At 36.4% G+C, this 20,320-nt stretch overlaps 1 protein-coding gene across 1 annotated transcript; it reads right to left on the bottom strand.

Annotated features, from left to right (window-relative positions):
* Positions 1 to 1,255: 1,255 nt before the first annotated feature.
* On the bottom strand, positions 1,256 to 8,017 carry LOC133523259 (NADH dehydrogenase [ubiquinone] flavoprotein 2, mitochondrial-like). Its single transcript, XM_061858747.1, has 7 exons — positions 7,867 to 8,017; positions 7,609 to 7,734; positions 6,275 to 6,465; positions 5,756 to 5,903; positions 4,654 to 4,713; positions 2,647 to 2,723; positions 1,256 to 1,413 (listed from the first exon to the last, which is right to left on the bottom strand). Exons 1-7 carry the CDS (start codon positions 7,900 to 7,902, stop codon positions 1,314 to 1,316), a joined length of 738 nt encoding a protein of 245 aa, XP_061714731.1. The 5' UTR covers positions 7,903 to 8,017; the 3' UTR covers positions 1,256 to 1,313.
* Positions 8,018 to 20,320: the final 12,303 nt, after the last annotated feature.

Below are 20,320 nucleotides of genomic sequence, written 5' to 3'. Positions count from 1 at the left end.
TGCTCGTGGCGTATTCCTTTACAATGTTCGCCTACGCCTTCGGCTCCGGCTCACATTGTAACTCACGCCACTCGCCTTTTTTGACCCTTCTTATACAACTGTTGCATAAAATACTATTTTAGTATAAAAGTTGAATTTTAGGGCAACTTTTAGTTAATATAGAACGTAATACAAGCGTTTCAAAAAATTGGAAACAACCCTGTTATTAATTGATGTCCTGTTGTACTCTTTTATGCTTATATTGACAATGGGCTCTGAGAATAAAATACTAAAGTCTGTCAAACAACTTTGTCAGTAGAAAAAAACCGCATAATTCAAATTTTCTAACGAACGATAACCCTTCGCGCCTACATTTTTAGGGTTCCGTACCCAAAGGGTAAAACGGGACCCTATTACTAAGACTCCGCTGCCCGTTTGTCACCAGGCTGTATCTCATGAACCGTGATTTATCGTTATTTCTGTTGCCGCTATAACAACAAATACTAAAAAGTACGGAACCCTCGGTGGGCGAGTCCAACTCGCACTTGTCCGTTTTTTTTTCTACTGACAGAAGTAGCTTGACAGACTATAACATTAATATCTTGTGTTTGTACAGTCAGCAGTAGAAGTTGCTTAACTTAAGGTATTTGAAATGAAATGAACACAACTTTATTGCTAAGAGAATAAGAGCTTGTGCAGAATTATCAACACCTCACTTGCTTAGCTATTTTTGCTGCGAACTATGCTACAAACAAACAGAACACTCAATACTTCTAGCGTCAGACCAAGCTAAGTTGGCAACGATTTTGATAACCCAGCCTGTGCAAGTGTTAAGTAAACGTTATGATTTAATAGAAGTTTGACGTTTAAAATAACACTTGCACTGTCTGGGATGTTAAAATCGCTGCCAACTTATCGTGTTCTGATAATAATCTCTGGTTCTGACTCTTTTTTGCTTTAAGAGGAGTGAAATCTCTTATGATAGAACTGTTGCAAAAGTGTCCAGCTGTCAGCTATAAATAATAGTTCCAAATCTCTCCTGAGTAGCGCTAGTGTAGCTAAGAACCTAGGTGTTATTGATGAAGTGAAGTGCGCTGTCTATGATTTTATTTTATTTTTCAAGTATTCTAGGTATTGTAGCGCCACCTATTTAAGGTTTTTTGATGACACTTTTTGGTACATGGGGATTTATTTCCTTATCTCCACCTTCCATAATATAAAGGAACATGTTTTCGACAGTGGCCGTGTTACCAGCTCAAAAGTAAAACTCCCCATGATTGCTAACATGATCTTTATTTAAATACCTATTGAATAACATTTACAATATCAACTTGTTACGACTTCAGTGCGGGCTGCACGCCGTAGCCGGGGCCCGTGGGCTCCTCCGTGAGCGACGTCAGGCCTCCGAGGGGCTCGGAAGCGAAACGGCCGTTTCTGAGGGAAAAAATGACAAATTAAGCCATTTATTTACAGTCCGAGAGTAAAGGGTAATGTTGCAAACCGAGTGGACGCTTGAGCGGAGCGAGCAGCGGGGCGTCAAGCGAGGCGTCCATTTTAAACAAATGCAGACGTATGCGAGTCGCCTCAGTGCACGCTGTACTATACAGATGTAAGCTATGCCAACAAAATAAATATCGAGGCTGCCACTGACAGCAAACAGGCAATACTTAAACCGTATAGTCTGTCAAGCCATTTCCGTCAGGTGAATAAGCGGCAAATTTAAAAAATGTAGGCGCGAAGGATTATCATCCCATAAAATTTATGAATGTACCGTCTACTGACCAAGTTGTTTGACAGACTATAATAGTCTTAATATGTCATTATACTATTTAAATGCTTTTGGTACGTTGACTACTTTACTTTGGAGTGTGGAATTAAAAGGAGTGAAATCTCTTATGGTAGAACTGTTGCGAAAGTGTCCAGCTGTCAGCTATAAATAATAGTTCCAAATCTCTCCAGAGTAGCGATAGAGTAGCTACGAACCTAGGCGTTATTGACGGTGTGAAGTGCGCTGTCTATGATTTGATTTTTTTTTCAAGTATTTTAGGTATTGTAGCGCCACCTATTTAAGTTTTTTTGATGACACTTTTTGGTACATGGAGATTCCATTCCTTACCACCTTCCATAATTTCTTCTTTTTATTGCCGAACTATATTCATTCTAAATAAAGATAGGCGAATGGAATAAATGATGAATGAATGGAAATACAAAAAGAGATTAGTTTTGACGAAGTTAGTTTTTGATATGTTAAAACGTGTTTTTAATTGCGTATATAAGTAGTGATTATACAGTAGAGGTGATATCACGGGCGCACGCGTATGCCATATTAGTATAGAAACTATACTATATCTATGATCTACATATTTATGAGCAAATTAAAAACCACATAAAAACCCTTATTTTAAAAGGATTATCCAACATAATTGAAAATAAAATACTCAGGAATATGCGCGGTTTACCTGTTGTCGGGGTATTGGCAATTTTGATGATAGTCATCCTTAATTCTGTCAAATTGACGCCTATCAGAAATAATATGAAATTTACTGATATTACCCATATTACAAAATTCGCCTACCGTGAATACAGTGATGATATCTTTATGATAAGTTATACATTATTGAGCAGAGCTTTTGCTATTTTAGTTACTTATGGAAAGTGTAATATTACCTTGGTCCTGGCAGAGGTTTCTCGTCCTTTTTCAGCTTTTGGATAATTTCTTTGGTGTCCTCTACGGTAAGATCTTCCTGTAAAGCAATATTATAACATTAGGTGGATTGGATTCAACACACTTTCGGGTTATAGAATCGTGATTGTAGCGGAAGGCAAAATAAAAAATTATGATATAAAAGGAAATTATCACGCAAATTAAGCCTTAGGGCTTCCAGCCCTTCGCTTTACCAAATGTGTCTTACAAGGAAGGGTAACCAACTGTCCGACTCCGATTTGATTCATTTTGATATATGTTATAGAGTAGTCTAAAATAACGGACGCGTATTTTTTTTTAGCTGCCCAAACTCAACCTATTGGGAGAAATTGTCCTCCAAAGTACTAAAAAGTTACTAAATCTTCTAACTCCTAATAGAAAGTGATTCTCAAGCAACTTGTTAGTTAATGGCTGGTTTGAGTATATGTTTGAAAGCAGCAAAAAATAATGAGCACGTGTTTTGTTATATCGGCTAAAACTATTTTTTTCCTAAAAACTGTCCGTTATTTTAGACTACTCTATAACATATATCAAAATGAATCAAATCGGAGTCGGACAGTTGGGTACCCTTCCTTGTTAGTATAAGGCTTGAGTGGACGCTCGAAGCGGAGCGTTGGGCGGGGCGTGCAGCGTGGCTTCGGGCTCACAAGTGATGAGAGCAGCGTGCAGTGCGGCCGCTCATATACGTTTGCATTTGTTTAATATGTACGCTGCACGCCCAACTCGAGCGTCCACTTAGGCCTTACACTTAGGAGCGCGATAAGCGACATCTACCGTAAGAGTACTACGATGGTAAATTTGTTTACTCATATTATAAGTAACTCTGATACAGGGGGTCGGATACCAATATTTCCTTCATACAATTAACCGGTTAATGATTTCGGATGTTCTTTAAATAATGAATTGGATACTTGACAGTTTTTTTGTAAATAATGTCAAATGATCTTGATTTTCCTGAGGATCAAATGTCTATATAGGACTCATGGCATTTAAGCAACACAAAGGTCAGAAATGAGAGTTAAAGTCTGACGCTCGCAGACGACGATTGAAACACCTCTAACAAAATGATAATGTAATGTGACGTCACATTACATAAGTCTGTCTAAATGTATGGAAGATCAAGGAAACCGCCATTTTGACCCTGAAATATTGCGTTTATGTGTATAGTTGTCATACAATTTATTTTTCAATAAAATGTAAGGAATCTAATGGTACCATTTTCTTTTCTATTTTTGAAAGACAATTTTTTTTTTAATTCCACTTTTTTATAATGGATGGCTCATTTTCTATCCATTTACCTAACTAAATTTTGTTATAATATTCAACATGTGTCAAGTACTCAATTTAATAGATTGAGAGTAATAAACATCCATTTTAAAATAAAAATATCTGTATTTTTTTAATTGTTTTCATTGTACAATAAAATACATAAAATATGATGTTTTATCAAATTATAAACTTTTTTTTCATTAATAAATATTACGAATGAAGACTCATACGGTGTTTTGAAACGATGCGGTGATACTTATTTCGGGGGTCTATTATAAACCGTCAATATACCGTTGAATTAAGTTTGACCTTTTTTGTCTCTTGTATTTGCAAATGACGTGAACGAGAGAGACAGAATATAATCCAAATATTTCGAACTTGTATTAGGCCCGGCACGTAGAAATGACATAACACGAATATAACATTGAAATACTGTCATTTCAGAAAAATATTCCAAATATTGTAAATACCGGTTACGTACCCTGCTCAGTACCCCTAGTGTAAATTTGATCGACATCATAACGTGACGAACGCGTTTGCGTTAAGTCTCATTTTGTATAGGATTTTGAGTTTCCAAAACGTCCCGCTTGGCGCGCTCTTTCTAAATCACATACAAAATGAGACTAAACGCAAACGCGTACGTCACGTTTCGAAATCGAATTTATTTACACTAGGGGTACTGATAGTAAATATATACTTACATAATAATCGTCGTTTATTTGAACCATAGGAGCGTTCACGCAAGCTCCAAGGCACTCCACCTGCAAAAAAAAAAAAGTAGTAAGCGTCATTGACATATATCTTAACGTGGACGGGCCTTACGGGCACTAAGAATGATACTATCAGTGGTGTCACTCATGAATTCGAGCCAATTGTGCAGTCTAACGCAACTAGTTGTGACCAATCGCGTGCTTGATGCGAACTCATCAACAAAACGCGTTGTGGCGTTAGCGTTCCTTAGATATCAGTCAAGCTTAGAGATTCTTATTTACTGACTTATCATGATTCGTGACTACTATTCTATTTCTTCTCTACTCTATATGATAAATAAATATTAGGAAATATCTTACACAGATCGACGTAGCCCCAACCTAAACAAAGTTTGTATTTTGGGTACTAGACGTCGATATACACCTACTTATATATATCCACACACACATCCATGACTCAGGAACAAATATCTGTGAGTTCATCACACAAATACATGCCCTTTAGTTAAGCGATCTTACTTCACTGTGAACTTGCTGCAGGGACGTTGCGTCCGATCTCTTCTTTCAGAGGCTTCATCATGGCGTCTCAGCCCTCAGCCAGCAGGGCGTGGTCGTGCAGATTTGCGTGTGGTATTCTTAGTTGAGCGATCTTACCTCAGACAGTGTGAACTTGCCGCAGGGACTGTTGCTTCTAACCTCGCATCTGGTCTTTTCTTTAAGAGCCTTCATGATTACATCTCAGCCCCGCAGCCACTAGGGTGTGGTTGTGCAGATTTGCATGTGGTATTCTTAGTTAAGCTATCTTACCTCAGACAGTATGATCTTACCTCAGTGTTAACAATCGGCAGGTACCTACTGTTGCCTCTGATCTCTTCTTTAAGAGGCTTCATCATGGCGTCTGAGCCTGGCAGTCAGCAGGGCGTGTTCATTTGCACGTGGTATTCTTAGTTAAGCTATATTACCTCAGACAGTATGATCTTACCTCAGTGTGAACTTTCCGTAGGGACTGTTGCCTCCGATCTCTTCTTTCAGAGGTTTCATCATGGCATCTGAGCCTGATTTGCATGTGGTATTCTTAATTGAGCGATCTTACCTCAGACAGTGTGAAATTGCCGCAGGGACTGTTGCCTCCAACCTCACATCCAGTCTCTTCTTTAAGAGCCTTCATGATGGCATCGGAGCCTCGCAGCCAGCAGGGCGTGGTCGTGCAGATTTGCACGTGGTATTTGCCTACTGGTTTTCTGAAATGTAAAATGGAAAAAAAATTAAAGAAAAATGTACCTACACCTCGCAGGACTCGAACGTGTGACCATTGGTAAAATAAAGTGAGATCGGCTTTACAGACCTAGGGCCCCTACGCATTTGGTATGGCTTGGCATGAAATTTAGGACCCCCTTCTCCATGTAATTGGTAGGTTGACTCCCAGCCCAGTGTGCCAATGCCCATCTTCTTTGTCTTTTTCTATCTGGACCTTTCCAGGCAGATGCTTGTAAAATCCACCTCTCGACCTGGATTCTAGCAACATGGCCAGCTCATCTCCAGTTATGTTTCTGGGTCTGGCTTAGTGCATCTATAATCTTGGTCTTATTTCTACAGAAATATTATTACTCACCTAATAAACATGGTGTAGAAAGTAGCAACCTCATAAACCCTCATCCTTGGCAGGTTCAGAACCTCGGCTACCTTGTGCATGGCGGAGATGGGCAGCCAGCCTCCACTCTGCCGCTGTGCCAGGTCCAGGAGTGGCATCATGGCTGCCCGCTTGTGGCCTTCCGGGTAGATTGCCAGGATAGCTTCCATGCGCTGAAGGTAAGAAAAGCATTGCTACAGTTTTATAATAATTAGAAAGGAGTACATGGTACAATATAGACTTAACATAATAGGGTCACTTGACAATTACTGGCCACTCTTTAATAACTGGCCACCTTATACTAAAAGTGAATTCTATTCACCTATAAACAGAATTCATTTTTGAGAATGAATGCCAGTTATTAAAGAGAGGCCAATAATTGACAATTTATCCTACCAAGTACACAAACTTTAATTTTTGTGTACAGTAATTTTTTAACACGCAGATATGTCTGTGAGCGATACTCCAAATTGTATATTAAAGGAAAAAATGGAAAAAGTTACGCTTCCGGCGGCAGTTAAAAGATGATGATGTAGATGTAGCTTTACGCCACCCCAAAGGTGTGTATACATAAAGGAAGGAATGGAAACATTTGTGAGGATCTGGTAGGCTTCCGTAGCGCAATTGGTTAAGAGCAATGCACGGATTGCGGAGGTTGGGGGTTCAAGTCCTGCCAGAAGCGTAACTTTTCCATTTTTTCCTTTAATATAAAATTTAAAGTGTACAACTGTTTTATAATCACAAGTCATACCTATCATGAATTCTATAGTAATTTAAATTGTATTCTTTATTTATTATAGCCTTTTTGTTGTGACACCAAAATGTTGTTTATTTGCTTTACTTCACTGATTTGTTGTTAAATGTTTTGGGTGCCCGCTTACCAATTGGCATAGGCCTTCTCCAGTCTTCTCCATTTGTTCCTGTCCCTGGCAACCCTGCTCCATTCTTTATTTATTTAATGCATGTTAATTATAAGATGTAAAGTTTTGAAAATATGGGTCCCGTCGAGTTTCTTGCCTGTCCCGTATTGGGATACCCACCATACCTAATTTAGGAGGGATTTAAATATTCGCGGGTCAGAGGTGTGAATTTAGGGTTTAGCTTACATTGGACATTTCATACAGTAAATATTGTCTACCAAATTAGCTTGAACCCTAAATGGCTCTACTATTAATGTCCGTGATTGTACAAATACAGACTGTAATAAAACAGACATAAAGAAGTGGTTCTAAAAGAAACAAAAGCATTTCGTCTGTCATTAAATCTAAGAACACACAAACAAGAAGTTTTAATGAAAACAATTGAAGGTTACCTACCTTTTTATTTTCCGGCGTAAATTCGAAGGGAATACTCGGATTGTCTTCGGGAGTGTCGCGATGGACGAACAGGTTGTCGCTCTGCAGGGTCGAACTTGTCTGCAGAGCCCTGGATGAGGCACGCCACTGCAAAATACATTTTTATCTGAACCATCGCGATGATGACCCAAGAAAGCAAGTGTCATACCGACATTATATAATTGATTATTTATCACAAGAACAACTTTTGCATATCAAAGATTTATGGAAATAACGTACTATTCCCTGAACTCCAGTTCTGAGGCTGGACAGCATGTTTGTTTTTGCTGGTTTACGTAATTTTGAAGTGCAGAGTTGCGAAGCACTGTTCGCGAACAACTCGTTTTGACGATAACTTCACGCGAAATACTTTGCAGTAGTTTGACAAGTACGTTCGAAGACATTTTTCAGATAGAAAGTAAAATATTATGTTATTTTAATTTTATATGGTTATGAAAAACCACTACTTGCCCACTATTTCTAGTTTAGTTAGATTTGTATGGAACACGATTTATATGTTCAAATGAATATTAAAAGACTGCAAATATGTAAACGCAAGTAGGTTTCCGAATGATCTGCCTTTCACTTGCGGCTATTTTCCGAGCTAAACTGCATTCCACTTGCTTTTCATAAACACAAAGTGGGACGCAGTTTTAGCTGTGTTTTTCTTCTAAAATTAATTACTTTCCGCAAAAATACGTACACGAACTGTCATAGTCTGAACAATTATGGTATTATGTTTCACCGTTAGATGTCGCTAATTATCACTTTTCAGTTTCATAAATTAGCCCACTTTTAAGTTCCATTATTAATGTTATTGGATTTTATTATATTTAGCGTAGCTGTAAAATATACTAATAAAACTAGGCGATATATAATAGTTTTTTTTTAACATATATATATATTTTTCTATGGGATAATAACCTTTTTACATTTTTTTTTAATTTTCCGCTTTTTTTACTGACGGAAATGGCTTGATAGACTATATGAAAAAATGTAAGTAGTAGTAACACTATATATTAACAAATATTATTATTTGATATTTTTTTTTACATGATATAATGTTCAAGTTAGCTGTCAAACAGGCCAACAAAGGTCTGACCTTTATCTTTTTATGGCCTGGGCAATGTTGAGCATGCGACCTACAGACGTTCTTGGAATCTTCTACCTAGGGATTTAACTGCCGATTTATTACTAAAACTAATTCCTAAAATAATTTTAAATGCATATTTACAATGGACAAAATTTGGGACCGTGCGAAGTGCGTGGTGGGGGTAAGTAAAGCGATCCCAGCGCATAAGGTGGTAAAAATTTGAACTAACTGCGGATAGCGTCTTTAACATTTCGTACGATTATATGGCTCGAAATGAAACTTTGATTTACGATTACTCCTGAAATATTCATTTAAATTGTATGGTGTAAGAGACCATTGTAATCTGTATGAAATGCTTAATATAACTAACGTATTTATTTTGATAATTAATAATGTATCCATGTAAATAGCTGTGCAAATGCCACATATTACGTGATCTTTTTCTAGAAGTTAAGAATGGATATAGTAAGTTATCCTTAAAAGATAGACATTTCACATCGCGGACTTTTTTGTAGACCTATGAATGAGAAACAACCCCACCATACATTGTGTTGTTATAGCTCAAACGGATTAGGCAGCGTTTTCGATTAAAGCTCCTAGCCAGCGTGATTTTTTCCGACAACATCGTTATATTTCAAACAATTTACACAAAACCTTAACAAGTTATATACTTAAGCCTTCCTCAAGAATCACTCTATTGATAGATGAAAGTCGTATGAAAATCCGTTCAGTAGTTTTTAGTTTTGGAGTAGTTTTATAAGATGTAGTGAATTGACGTTTTCCCCTAGAATTGCGGACACTATAGGTTGCGTGACAGTCGTGCACGCTCCCATGGAAGGCAAACGGGCAAAAGAATTGCCTGACGGTACCTAAGGGGGCGTCCATTAATCGCGTCATACGTTTTTGGCTTGTTTTAGACCCCCCCCCCCCCTCCCCCATGGTGATCTTTGGTGATATTTTCAGGACCCCCCCCCCATCCAATATGACGTGTATTTTTTTCGATAACTAAAGAACAGTTTTCTAACAAATGAACCTAAGTACACGTGTTTTGACAGTTTGGTTAATTGAAGGGCGGAAATTATTATTTTTATTTTATTGACTATAATAAAGTATAGCACAGATGAAAAAAAAATACACGTGATACGTGTCCATACCCCCCCGTCCCCTGTGGTGATCATTGGTGATTTTTAGCTGACCCCCTCCCCCCCCTATACAATATGACGCGATTAATGGACGCCCCCTAAGCAGTTACCGTCGCCCATGGCCACCTACAACACCAGAGAGGTTGCAAATGCGTTACGCTCTCATTTTAAAACGGCATACTTAAAAAATATGAAACTTTTCATATTTAAGTAACATTTTTAAATAAATGTCTGACTTGTTTTTGTTGCTAAAGTAGAACGTGTATAATTATTGTGTTAACGTGTACCCACTCTATTTTTTTTATTACTTTCCAGCACGAAAACTACATTGAAACACACACAACTTGTCACTAGAAATAGGCGCGAAATTCTTATTTTCTATGGGAACTCAACTCTTCTCGTCTATTTTTTTTTTAAATTTGCCGCCTTTTTCTACTGACAAAGTCACTATGATAGAGTGTAGTAGGTACCAGGGGACCTACCGCGAAAACCGAAATACGCAAATTGCGGGGATCTTTCTCTTTTACTCTCACTAAGACGTAATTAAACGGAAACATGGTCGCCCTAAATCTACTTGCCGCCGTTCCGTGGAGCAAGAGTTGGGTGTATTGGGGATGTGGTGGGAGCTGCCCAGGACCGGAGTCATTGGAAGAAAATTGATCGAGCCCTACACCCCAGCAGGGGGTAACAGGATGAAAAGAAGAGAAGACGTAATTAGAATAATTACGTAAGAAGAATGAGAGTAACAGAGAAAGATGCCCGCAATTGACGAACTTCGATTTTCTCGGTTATAGCCCAGGGGTGCATTCCTCGAACAATAATAGGCTAATATTATTAGTGTGTTGTCATGAACACCCATACTACTTGCCAGGGGCCCATTTCTCGACCGTTTTTAGACTAATATTATTAGTCCACGAACTGTCAAGTTGTATGCGCTACCATGGTAACACACTAATAATAATAAATAAATATTATAGGACATTATGACACAAATTGACTAAGTTCCACAGTAAGCTCAATAAGGCTTGTGTTGAGGGTACTTAGACAACGATATATATAATATATAAATATTTATAAATACTTAAATACATAGAAAACACCCATGACTCAGGAACAAATATCCATGCTCATCACACGAATACATGCCCTTACCAGTATTTGAGCCCGGAACCGTCAGCTTCGTAGGCAGGGTCACTATACCCACTAGGCCAAACCGGTCGTCAAAAATATATAATAAATAATATTAGACTAATAGCGTTCGAGAAGTCAGTTCGTGAACTAATAATATTAGTCTAATACCGTTCTAGAAATGGACCCCGGACATAGATTATAATATATGTTACTTAATGTTCATGCCAAGTTTCATGTCGTTTTAAATTGAGAGTGAAATTTCGACAGCATGGTGGAGGCTGCGTTGTTTGTGACTCCTAGTTCTAATAATAATCCGGTTCGCAGGACCATATCATATACTTATATATATTTTTGGTCGATATATATTTAGTTCAGAATTTCCATATTTCACGTTAATGCGTTTTCATAAAGTATGTTACGCCGGACGGGCAATAAATTAACTTCTTAATAATTATAAGTTTTTAGACAAAAAAATCTAGCCTAGCTAGCCTAGGCCTTATTTTCTTTCAACAGGCTACTAATACTCATGGAGAAAATTCTAACAAGCCCAAACAATAAGTAGGTTGAGTTTTTTAATCACAGAGTTCCTATGGCCATCTCCTGTCTCCGCCATTTTCATATGTATGACATGTTTGAATATTATTCGCATCCGTCATCTGTTTTTCTATGAAGTCTCCTTTTACAAACTTTTATTTAACTTGCAGTGTATAACTATGTTTGTACCAGGGATGTAACGGATGTGATGAATAACAATCTTTACGTATTGGAATAACTAGGTAATAGTCAGCCAAAATATACCTATTACCCTTTGTAAATAAAGTAGATCTTACACTACCCCCCGGCCAGAAGTCGTGAGCGAGATATAACTTTATCTACACACCGTTTCATCACGCCATAGGCACATTTGGCTCTAGTTAAAGTAACCAGCCTCAAATTATAGGCCTTCCACACGTAATTGTTTTTTATTGCTTTCTGTGGAGCCCGCGGCACGATTCGACGCTTCTTTATAATATATTTGATTGAAAACAAAGATAGACTAAAAATATGCCCAAAAAGAATTTCAAAATTAAATACTTAGATGTCTGTCTCGTTTTTCACTGACTTCAGAAATTCGACTGTTTTTTTAGTTTCCTCAGACCTCCGTAATTTTTGAACCGATTTGGAAAATTATTATATGTTTGAAAGTATATATATCTGTGGCCCTAGTGAAAAAGGGTACAAGTCTCTGGCAGTTTAGGTGTATAAGGGCATAAGTGTTACGTGGAACTTACACCCCTTTACACCTGCGCTGCCAGAGACTTGTACCCTTTTTAACTAGGGCCACAGATATATACCAAAGTGTAAAGTAAATATATTAGGTAGAATATACTTCTCTGTATCTTTAGGTATTTAAATAAAAGTAAACAAAATATACCCTCAAATGGCTAAGCCAGTTAAGGGTAGATGAAAACATTACATGATCAAATAATGTAGGTTAATGTCAGGTCGTTCAGTGACACATCCAGGCGGTTTTGTATTTGGTTGGTTAAGCAATAAATGTTATAACTATAACTACTCGAAAATGTACAAATACTTTGTTTACTTTTATTTAAATACCTAAATGCTAAAGATACATAGTATAGTTCTAAGTTGTCATTTGTTCGGATGATGGGGTCCATGAGGGATCGAAGGAACTTTACAAGTCTTATAGGCACACATAACGATTTTTGTATTTTTATCATGTAACAGTAGGACATGTTGACAGTAGACTTTCAAACCTTCGAGAAAAGAACGTAATTCCAATCTTAAATGTCGACAAAGCACTTGCAACCCTTCTGAGTGTCTATGGGAGTCGGTAATTGATTACCATCAGGTGATTCGTCTTTTTTTTAATATACTACGTCGGTGGTAAAGAAGAATACGGCCCGCCTGAAGGTTAGCAGTCTCCGTAGTCTATGTACGCCTGCAACTCTAGAGGAGTTACATGCAACCCTAACCCCTAAAACTAAATTTTAAGCGAAATAATTCTTAAAAACGGTGACATATCAAACATTCGTTCGCCATTTTGTAATTTCTTGGCAGGTGAGGCATCGAAGGCACAGACCTGTTCGGCATTCAGCCACGATTGAAAATTATGTAAAAATATTTTAAACGGCTGTTAAATTAAAAAAAAATAATTTTAAACATAAACAAAATTTAAATTATAAACGTCAGTATTTTAAAAGTGAAACTCATTTATTTTTGATAATCCATAACTCCCGGGAACAAAATAGGCCTTTGTCCTTCAGCACGCCTGCATGAAACAACGCCTTTTTCGAGCAAGTGTGATGAAAAAACAATTTAGTTTGTCAATATAGATCACGTCATTTATGAAGACGCGTGGCTTGACACGTAATGTCATGTTATTAAAGGTTAGATTTAACAAAACTGCGCGTCATCGTGGATGACAAGAACTATAGCTTTCATAGACATTCGCACTCGCACCAGCTCTTGTGAATCAATCTTTAATTCAATTGATACTGCACCACTTTACTGTTATTTATCAGCGGAACGGAATCTAGCATCCAATTTCACTTGCATTGTCGCAGCGCCCAGTTCGGTGTTTAATGTTCCCAATTTAATTTCTTATCTGTGGTGTCGGACCGTTATTTAATTTGAACGAATGGAACGCCGCCATGTTTGCGGCGCGTTTCGCGCTTTTAATTTTTAGGAAATGTATTGTGACTTGTGTCACTTTATCGCGGAAAAGTTAATTATAGTAATAAAATACTTTATTGTGCACTACTGAAAAGAATACATATTACAAACAAATGAAATGATATAAAATGTTTTTTATTCCAGAAATAATATTATACAAAGACAGGACTTAAATGAGTAAAGTTTACGTTAAGTCATGAAAGGATAAATTATGACGAACCTATATAGGGTGATTCATGAGACGTGAGCTGGACTAAGCCTACACAATCAGTAAATGTTAATGAATCGTTCACCATCATATTTAAGTAAAACAATCACGCTTTTTATCTGTTATTTAATTTTTTCTTAAGGACAAATTTGATTGTCTACAATCATGGACACCCTACAACACTTAATTAACAAAGATAAAACCTCTTTAACCGTTATGACAGCACTTTGATTATGAAGAAAATAAAATGTCACACTTGTGTAAGATACGATTTTATAAAAGTAACCACACTCGGATGACATTCAATTTGTCACTTATTATGGATAAAACAAAAAGGGTGACCATAAATATCGTAAATAAAATAAAACACTTTTTTTTTTAATAGTCAATTAAATTAACGTTAATCTCACAAATACTGGTACGAAACAGATGCTGATAATTTACCGAATATGCAGGCTTGATCCTGCTCACGTCTCCTGAATCATCCTACCAAGTCCTGAATATATACACGATGCCCGTGAGCATTGCGAGAGATTTTAACAGTATATTCTTGATCAATTGATCATATTAAAAGACTAAAATATCTTATAAACTTTGTTGCTATTCGCCTAATTTCAGAGTTAAAGGCACTTACAAAAAAAAAAACATATTTTTATTTTTACTTAGTGCAAAACGCCTTTTAGATGGTGATGTTGCCACTATGGGACCTAGTCCAACTATCCTTATTGATAGATGTCAAAAAGTGACAAGTAACACTTAACAAAAAATAGGTTTTTACAAAAAAAAGTTCGAATTATTTTTCAGTTACAGTTTTACAAATAGCGTTTATATTTTATGTACAAATACATACATTAAATTGGAAAAAAAAAAACATTTTTTTCTGAAATTGACCTAAACTCACATAAATATTTTTTCCTTCTTTTGACCTCAGGAATGCGTGGTTAAAATCTCTCGGGTTCCTCGTGGGCACCTTGTATAAGAAACTTTTCTCTTCATTTTTTAGTTGCGTGAGCTTAAGGTCCACTTTTGGCAACTTAATCCCAAGAATTAGCCTGACAAGTACCTACCAACTACACGGAAAACTAGACCTTAAGGAAATATTTCCTCTTTCCGCTAAAACCACCTAAAAATGCTAAAAATATCAAAAGTTACCCTCATATCCAATTTAAGACTAAACCCCAAAAACCCCTAGATTCTAAACTTTACCCTAGAACATTCATATCCCCCCTTAACCCGTTTCTCCCACGGACGCGTCAATCAGGTCACCAATGACAAACAAAACTCAATTCTAAATTTAAAACGTGAAGCCGTTTTTCAGCTCGCAAATTTCGATCCCTAGGACTCAAGAGACACAGCTATCTACATGCCTATTGTCTGCCCGTGCCATGTGCCTATGCTTCCGTTTTAAAAAAGAAAAAAGCGAATGAATAGACAGTGCGATCGGCAAAACAACGACACGGTTGCCATGACGACTGCCGCATCTATGCAGATATAGCTGTCTATGGATTGCTTCATGGAATCTTTCGGAAATCGTGAGTTGTCGATGCTTTTTATAGGCATAAAAAGTACACATATTTCGGTATAAATTAATATTAATTAAATTGCAGCAAATAAATAAGATTTCAGTCGTCAATTACGTTTTTTCTAAATCAATTATACGTTGTAAACTAAAATACACAGGATATATTTACCTACTAAAGAGTGATCAAGCCCTATGACGGAGGCTATAACCGCGCAAATCGAAGTTGGTCAATTGCGGGCATTTTTCTCTGTCACTCTAATTACATCTTACTGAGAGTAAAAGAGAAAGATCCCCGCAATTTGCGAATCTCGGTTTTCGCGGTAGGCCCTCAGGACTCCTCGGCTACCCGTCCCAATTTCTCGAGCAATCTTAGAAAGGCTAGGCGTTTTTGAACCAAAATAGGTAATTAACCTTTTAACCGCTTAGAATTTTTCATCGGGCGTGCTTGTAACGCCGCCGGATGGCCGCCGGTACGAATTTACGAGAAAGTTTCGTCTTATTTATCAAACTGGCGAAATGAGCTGGATATATTATATGTCTTATATATCAGACTATGGCGGTTAAAAGGTTAATATAATGATTAGGTTTATTTCCTAAAGCCCCGCTACGTTAGTAATTAGTCAAGTGTCGAGTATTTTAGTTACTAAACGTATCTAAACACCAAAGAGTAGGTTAATAAGAGTGGTGGGGGGAGGCTTACTCGTCACACAAATATAAAAAAAATGGATCCACTCGACTAAATTTTTGGTGTTCAGACACGTAATACTCGCCATTCGACTAAATTACTAACGTTTTCCGTACGAGTATGTTACACAGAATATTGTTCAATAGTTTGACAGCGGGCTTTTTTCTAAATGGTATTTGAAAAATTCAGTAACATGCATATTTCAAACAGTAATATCAAGCTATAGTTTTTAGCGTCCGATGACTGAACTCCGTCGGGTGGGAAAAAAGTTACTATTCACGCAAAAAATACAAAAAAATGTAGTGTAACAAAGTTTGCGATCCGAAAAATCGATTAAAAAACTTTTACGGTACTAAATTGTTTAAAACCGCACCCATGAAATGTTTATCGTCACGTTTGGTTAATAATAAATAAAACAACTACTTATTATAGTTAAAAAGCGATAAGTTTGGTTAGTTATATTGTTGAGAGCGTAGACCTACGAAATAGATGGACTTGCATTGTCAAACTACTCGTTTAAAAGTACAAATCCTACTAAGGGCATCTATTTGTGTGATGCGCACGGATGTTTGTTCCTGAGTCATGGATGTTTTCTAAGTATGTAAGTAATTATAAATATTTATATATGTCGTCTATGTACCCACAACACCATCCTTACTGAGCTTACTGTGGTACTTAGGATTTTTTTGTGATAATGTCCTATATTTTTTTAATTATTATTATTTAAAAGTCTCACGAACCCGCCACCAAAAAGACGAACCCGCTCCCATACTATCGATATTACACTTAAATTATATGAAACTTGGCTTGAACATTTACGTAACATAATGTCTGGTACTAGTTTTCGTTGATTACAATTGTTATTGTTATACAAAGAAAATAGAGCGAGTAGAAGTTTTATATGTTAGAACATCTGGGATAAACAATAGAGCCGCTCTAGAGAGTGTCTGCGCCGGCCAACGCAAGCTCCTGACGACACTCTTCGGTACGGAGTGAAAGATGTCAAGCGTTTTTCGACTTAAAATACATGAATGACCCGTTTATAATATACAATAGAGCTTAGAAAATGTGTCATGAAAAAGTTAGAGTAAAGTTTAAGAACAAATCTAGTCCATATATTTTATGTCATCGAACTGGAATAGTTAGCTTATTCTGTTAATTATTCACTTAAAAACTAGACTTTATAGTTTCTTTGGGAAAGCAACTACGATAATGCGTATAATAAGAAATACCAAGACAATTAAGACGCTCGTTATTCAATTATAGACTTTGTGTAGCAGTTTTAAGGCTTTTAAGTATGCAACAATGTGGAAGCTTGTCGTCAATAGATTAAGCGGTCACTTTCATAATTAACGACGCTAAAAACTAATCATTAATTAGCAAAAAGTTAAGAATAGTAAATTGTTAACCAAGAGATAAAACGTTGCCTTTCACCCGAGTACTTTTCATTTCGAATATTTACGAGGGAAGTAAAATATATATGTAAGTATACTAAGTATTTAAAAAAAAAAAACACGACTACGTATAAACATTGTATAGTATTTCTTGAGGGTACTTTCAATTAACAATTTCGGTAAAAGTATCGTGGTTTATGGAATGGGGAGATAAATATTAGAATGGAAATTGTACAACAAATCCATTTAATATAAAATTTTAATTGCTTATCGTAATATAAACGAAAAAACGCACTGGTAAAGTAAAATGCTTGAGCGTAGAAACGTATCTGCACACTTTTTAGGGTTCCGTACCCAAAGGGTCAAACGGGACCCTATTACTGAGACTCCGCTGTCCGTCCGTCCGTCCGTCCGTCTGTCACCAGGCTGTATGTCATGAACCGTGATAGTTAGCCAGTGGAAATTTCTACAGATTATGTATTTCTGTTGCCGCTATAACAACAAATATTAAAAACAGAATAATTTTTTTTTTTTTACATTTTGGCGAAAAAAAAACTTTACAACGAATAAGTACAGCTTTTGCGAGTTCCCTTTAAATTTTTAATTTTTGTCAGTAGGCACGACTAAACTAAGTCACATAGTGGCAACGTCGCGGCAAAAAATTCCGTTACTAAGTTATTACAGAAAAAAAAAATTCACAAGAATTGTAATTATCTCTAAAACAAGACCGAATTCAGAAAACTTTGTAATGACATTTTAGTCTCCAAATGCGGTCAAGAATACACCTTTAAAATCTGTCGGGTTTTAACAGCCCACGGTGTATAATCATATTGAGTACCGGGAACCAGCTCGGCGGGTTCTCTGTTTGTAGTTGCTTTCCGCTACAAAGCGAGAAAACGCTGGCATCGGCTACGAACGTAGTGCTACGAAAACCTTGGTAGCGAATGTGTTAAATCATCAGCTAGTGCCTTGCCTACCACGCAAGCCTCACTGAGTTTACTGTGTGACTAGGTCAACCTAGGCCCTAAAATATTTTTAAAATTAAGCAACTAACCTGATTATAAATAAATAAATAAATAAAATAATTTTAATTTGATATTTTGACAGTTCAACTGCAAAATGTCTCAGCCAAATAATTGTCCACGTAACCTAGGCCCTAAAATATTTTTAAAATTAAGTGACTAACCTGATTATAAATAAATAAAATAATAAAATAATTTTAATTTGATATTTTGACAGTTCAACTGCAAAATGTCTCAGCCAAATAATTGTCCACGTAACCTAGGCCCTAAAATATTTTTAAAATTTAGCGACTAACCTGATTATAAATAAATAAATAAAATCATTTTAATTTGATATTTTGACAGTTAAACTGCAAAATGTCTCAGCCAAATAATTGTCCACGTAACCTAGGCCCTAAAATATTTTTAAAATTAAGTGACTAACCTGATTATAAATAAATAAAATAATTTTAATTTGATATTTTGACAGTTCAACTGCAAAATGTCTCAGCCAAATAATTTTCCACGTAACCTAGGCCCTAAAATATTTTTAAAATTTAGCGACTAACCTGATTATAAATAAATAAATAAATAAAATAATTTTAATTTGATATTTTGACAGTTCAACTGCAAAATGTCTCAGCCAAATAATTGTCCACGTATCGGCGATCTTTTTGCCTTGAATCGAACCACAATAGCTTCGGCTAACGGTCCCATCGAGTTGTCATTACATGCTGCTTTTTGTTGCCATTCTTGCGGGTAAAAAATCAATTCAAGTGCGGTCGACGCAGATTGGCTCTTGGTCAAAGTGAGATAAGATTGTAGACCTAGTGAAAAAAGGGTATAAAAGGGCATGTTAAGTGAAACTTACGCTCTTTTACACCTGCGCTGCCCGAGAATTGTTCCCTTATTCACTAGGGCCACAAAATTGGTTTTTGAAATAGGATTCAGTATGTGCATTGCATGAAATCATTATTTAATTAATAAATATTTGGGGATAATCTTACACAGATCGACCTAACCTTAAATTAGGCAAAGCTTGTACTATGGGTACTAGACGAGACGATATACATACATAAATAGATAGATACCTACATGCTTTAACAAATAGAAAACATCTATAGATGTTGATCACTAATATTTGTTTCTGGGTAATAATGACTGTGATTGATTTTCAGAATTTTTCTAATATTGGTCATACTTCTTTCCATACTTCTTTAGCATTTAATCATATTGTTTTCAATGTTTTTAGTAAATTTCCAGATTTGCGCGGTATATGTGAGTAATATGAGTCCATGATTTCTTTTTTTTAAATTTAATTGGTAATGTGCTCCTCAGAATTGTCAGTGGCTCCAGTATTTGTTCCACGTGATCTTGATTCTCCTGTCAACTTCATGTTCAGTATTTTTTATGTCAAATGAGATTTGCTTTCCAAGATAATATATATATGTATATATTTTTTATGTACTCCATTTTGGTATCTTCAATATGCACTGGTTGTTGTGTACTATTAGTAATTCTTTTTGATTTGCTGAAATTTAGTTCTAGCTATGTTTCTCTACTGGCGGCCTGGAGGGTGAGTACTATATGTATATTAGGTCTGAAAAGCGTTTTGAAAGCAGCACTATGTCGTCGGCAAACTTAGGTGTTGGACGTCGAGGGTAGGCATTAAAAAAAGAAAACAACAAGTAGAGCCATTACATTGATATTTAAAAAAAAACTTTACAAACATACCACGAGTAGAATCCAATTGCCAACAATCGGCCCGCCATCACAAATAAAACGTGGCGTAAAGCAAGCCTATATCACCCAACATATTCATTGCAGTGTATGTCAATGTTG

The sequence above is a fragment of the Cydia pomonella genome, chromosome 12 (assembly GCF_033807575.1).
Source record: "Cydia pomonella isolate Wapato2018A chromosome 12, ilCydPomo1, whole genome shotgun sequence".
NCBI lineage: Eukaryota > Metazoa > Arthropoda > Insecta > Lepidoptera > Tortricidae > Cydia > Cydia pomonella.
The sequence above is the reverse complement of the archived record's forward strand: the minus strand, read 5'-3'. Positions and strand labels throughout refer to the sequence as shown.

Coding starts and splice junctions, on each gene's coding strand:
- LOC133523259 (XM_061858747.1), bottom strand. CDS start 7,902: ATGCTGTCCAGCCTCAGAACTGGAGTTCAGGGAATA. Junction 4,714..5,755: donor GCAATTTCACACTGTCTGAG/GTAAGATCGCTC, acceptor TTTTTTTTGCAG/GTGGAGTGCCTTGGAGCTTG. Junction 2,724..4,653: donor AAATAAACGACGATTATTAT/GTAAGTATATAT, acceptor ATTGCTTTACAG/GAAGATCTTACCGTAGAGGA.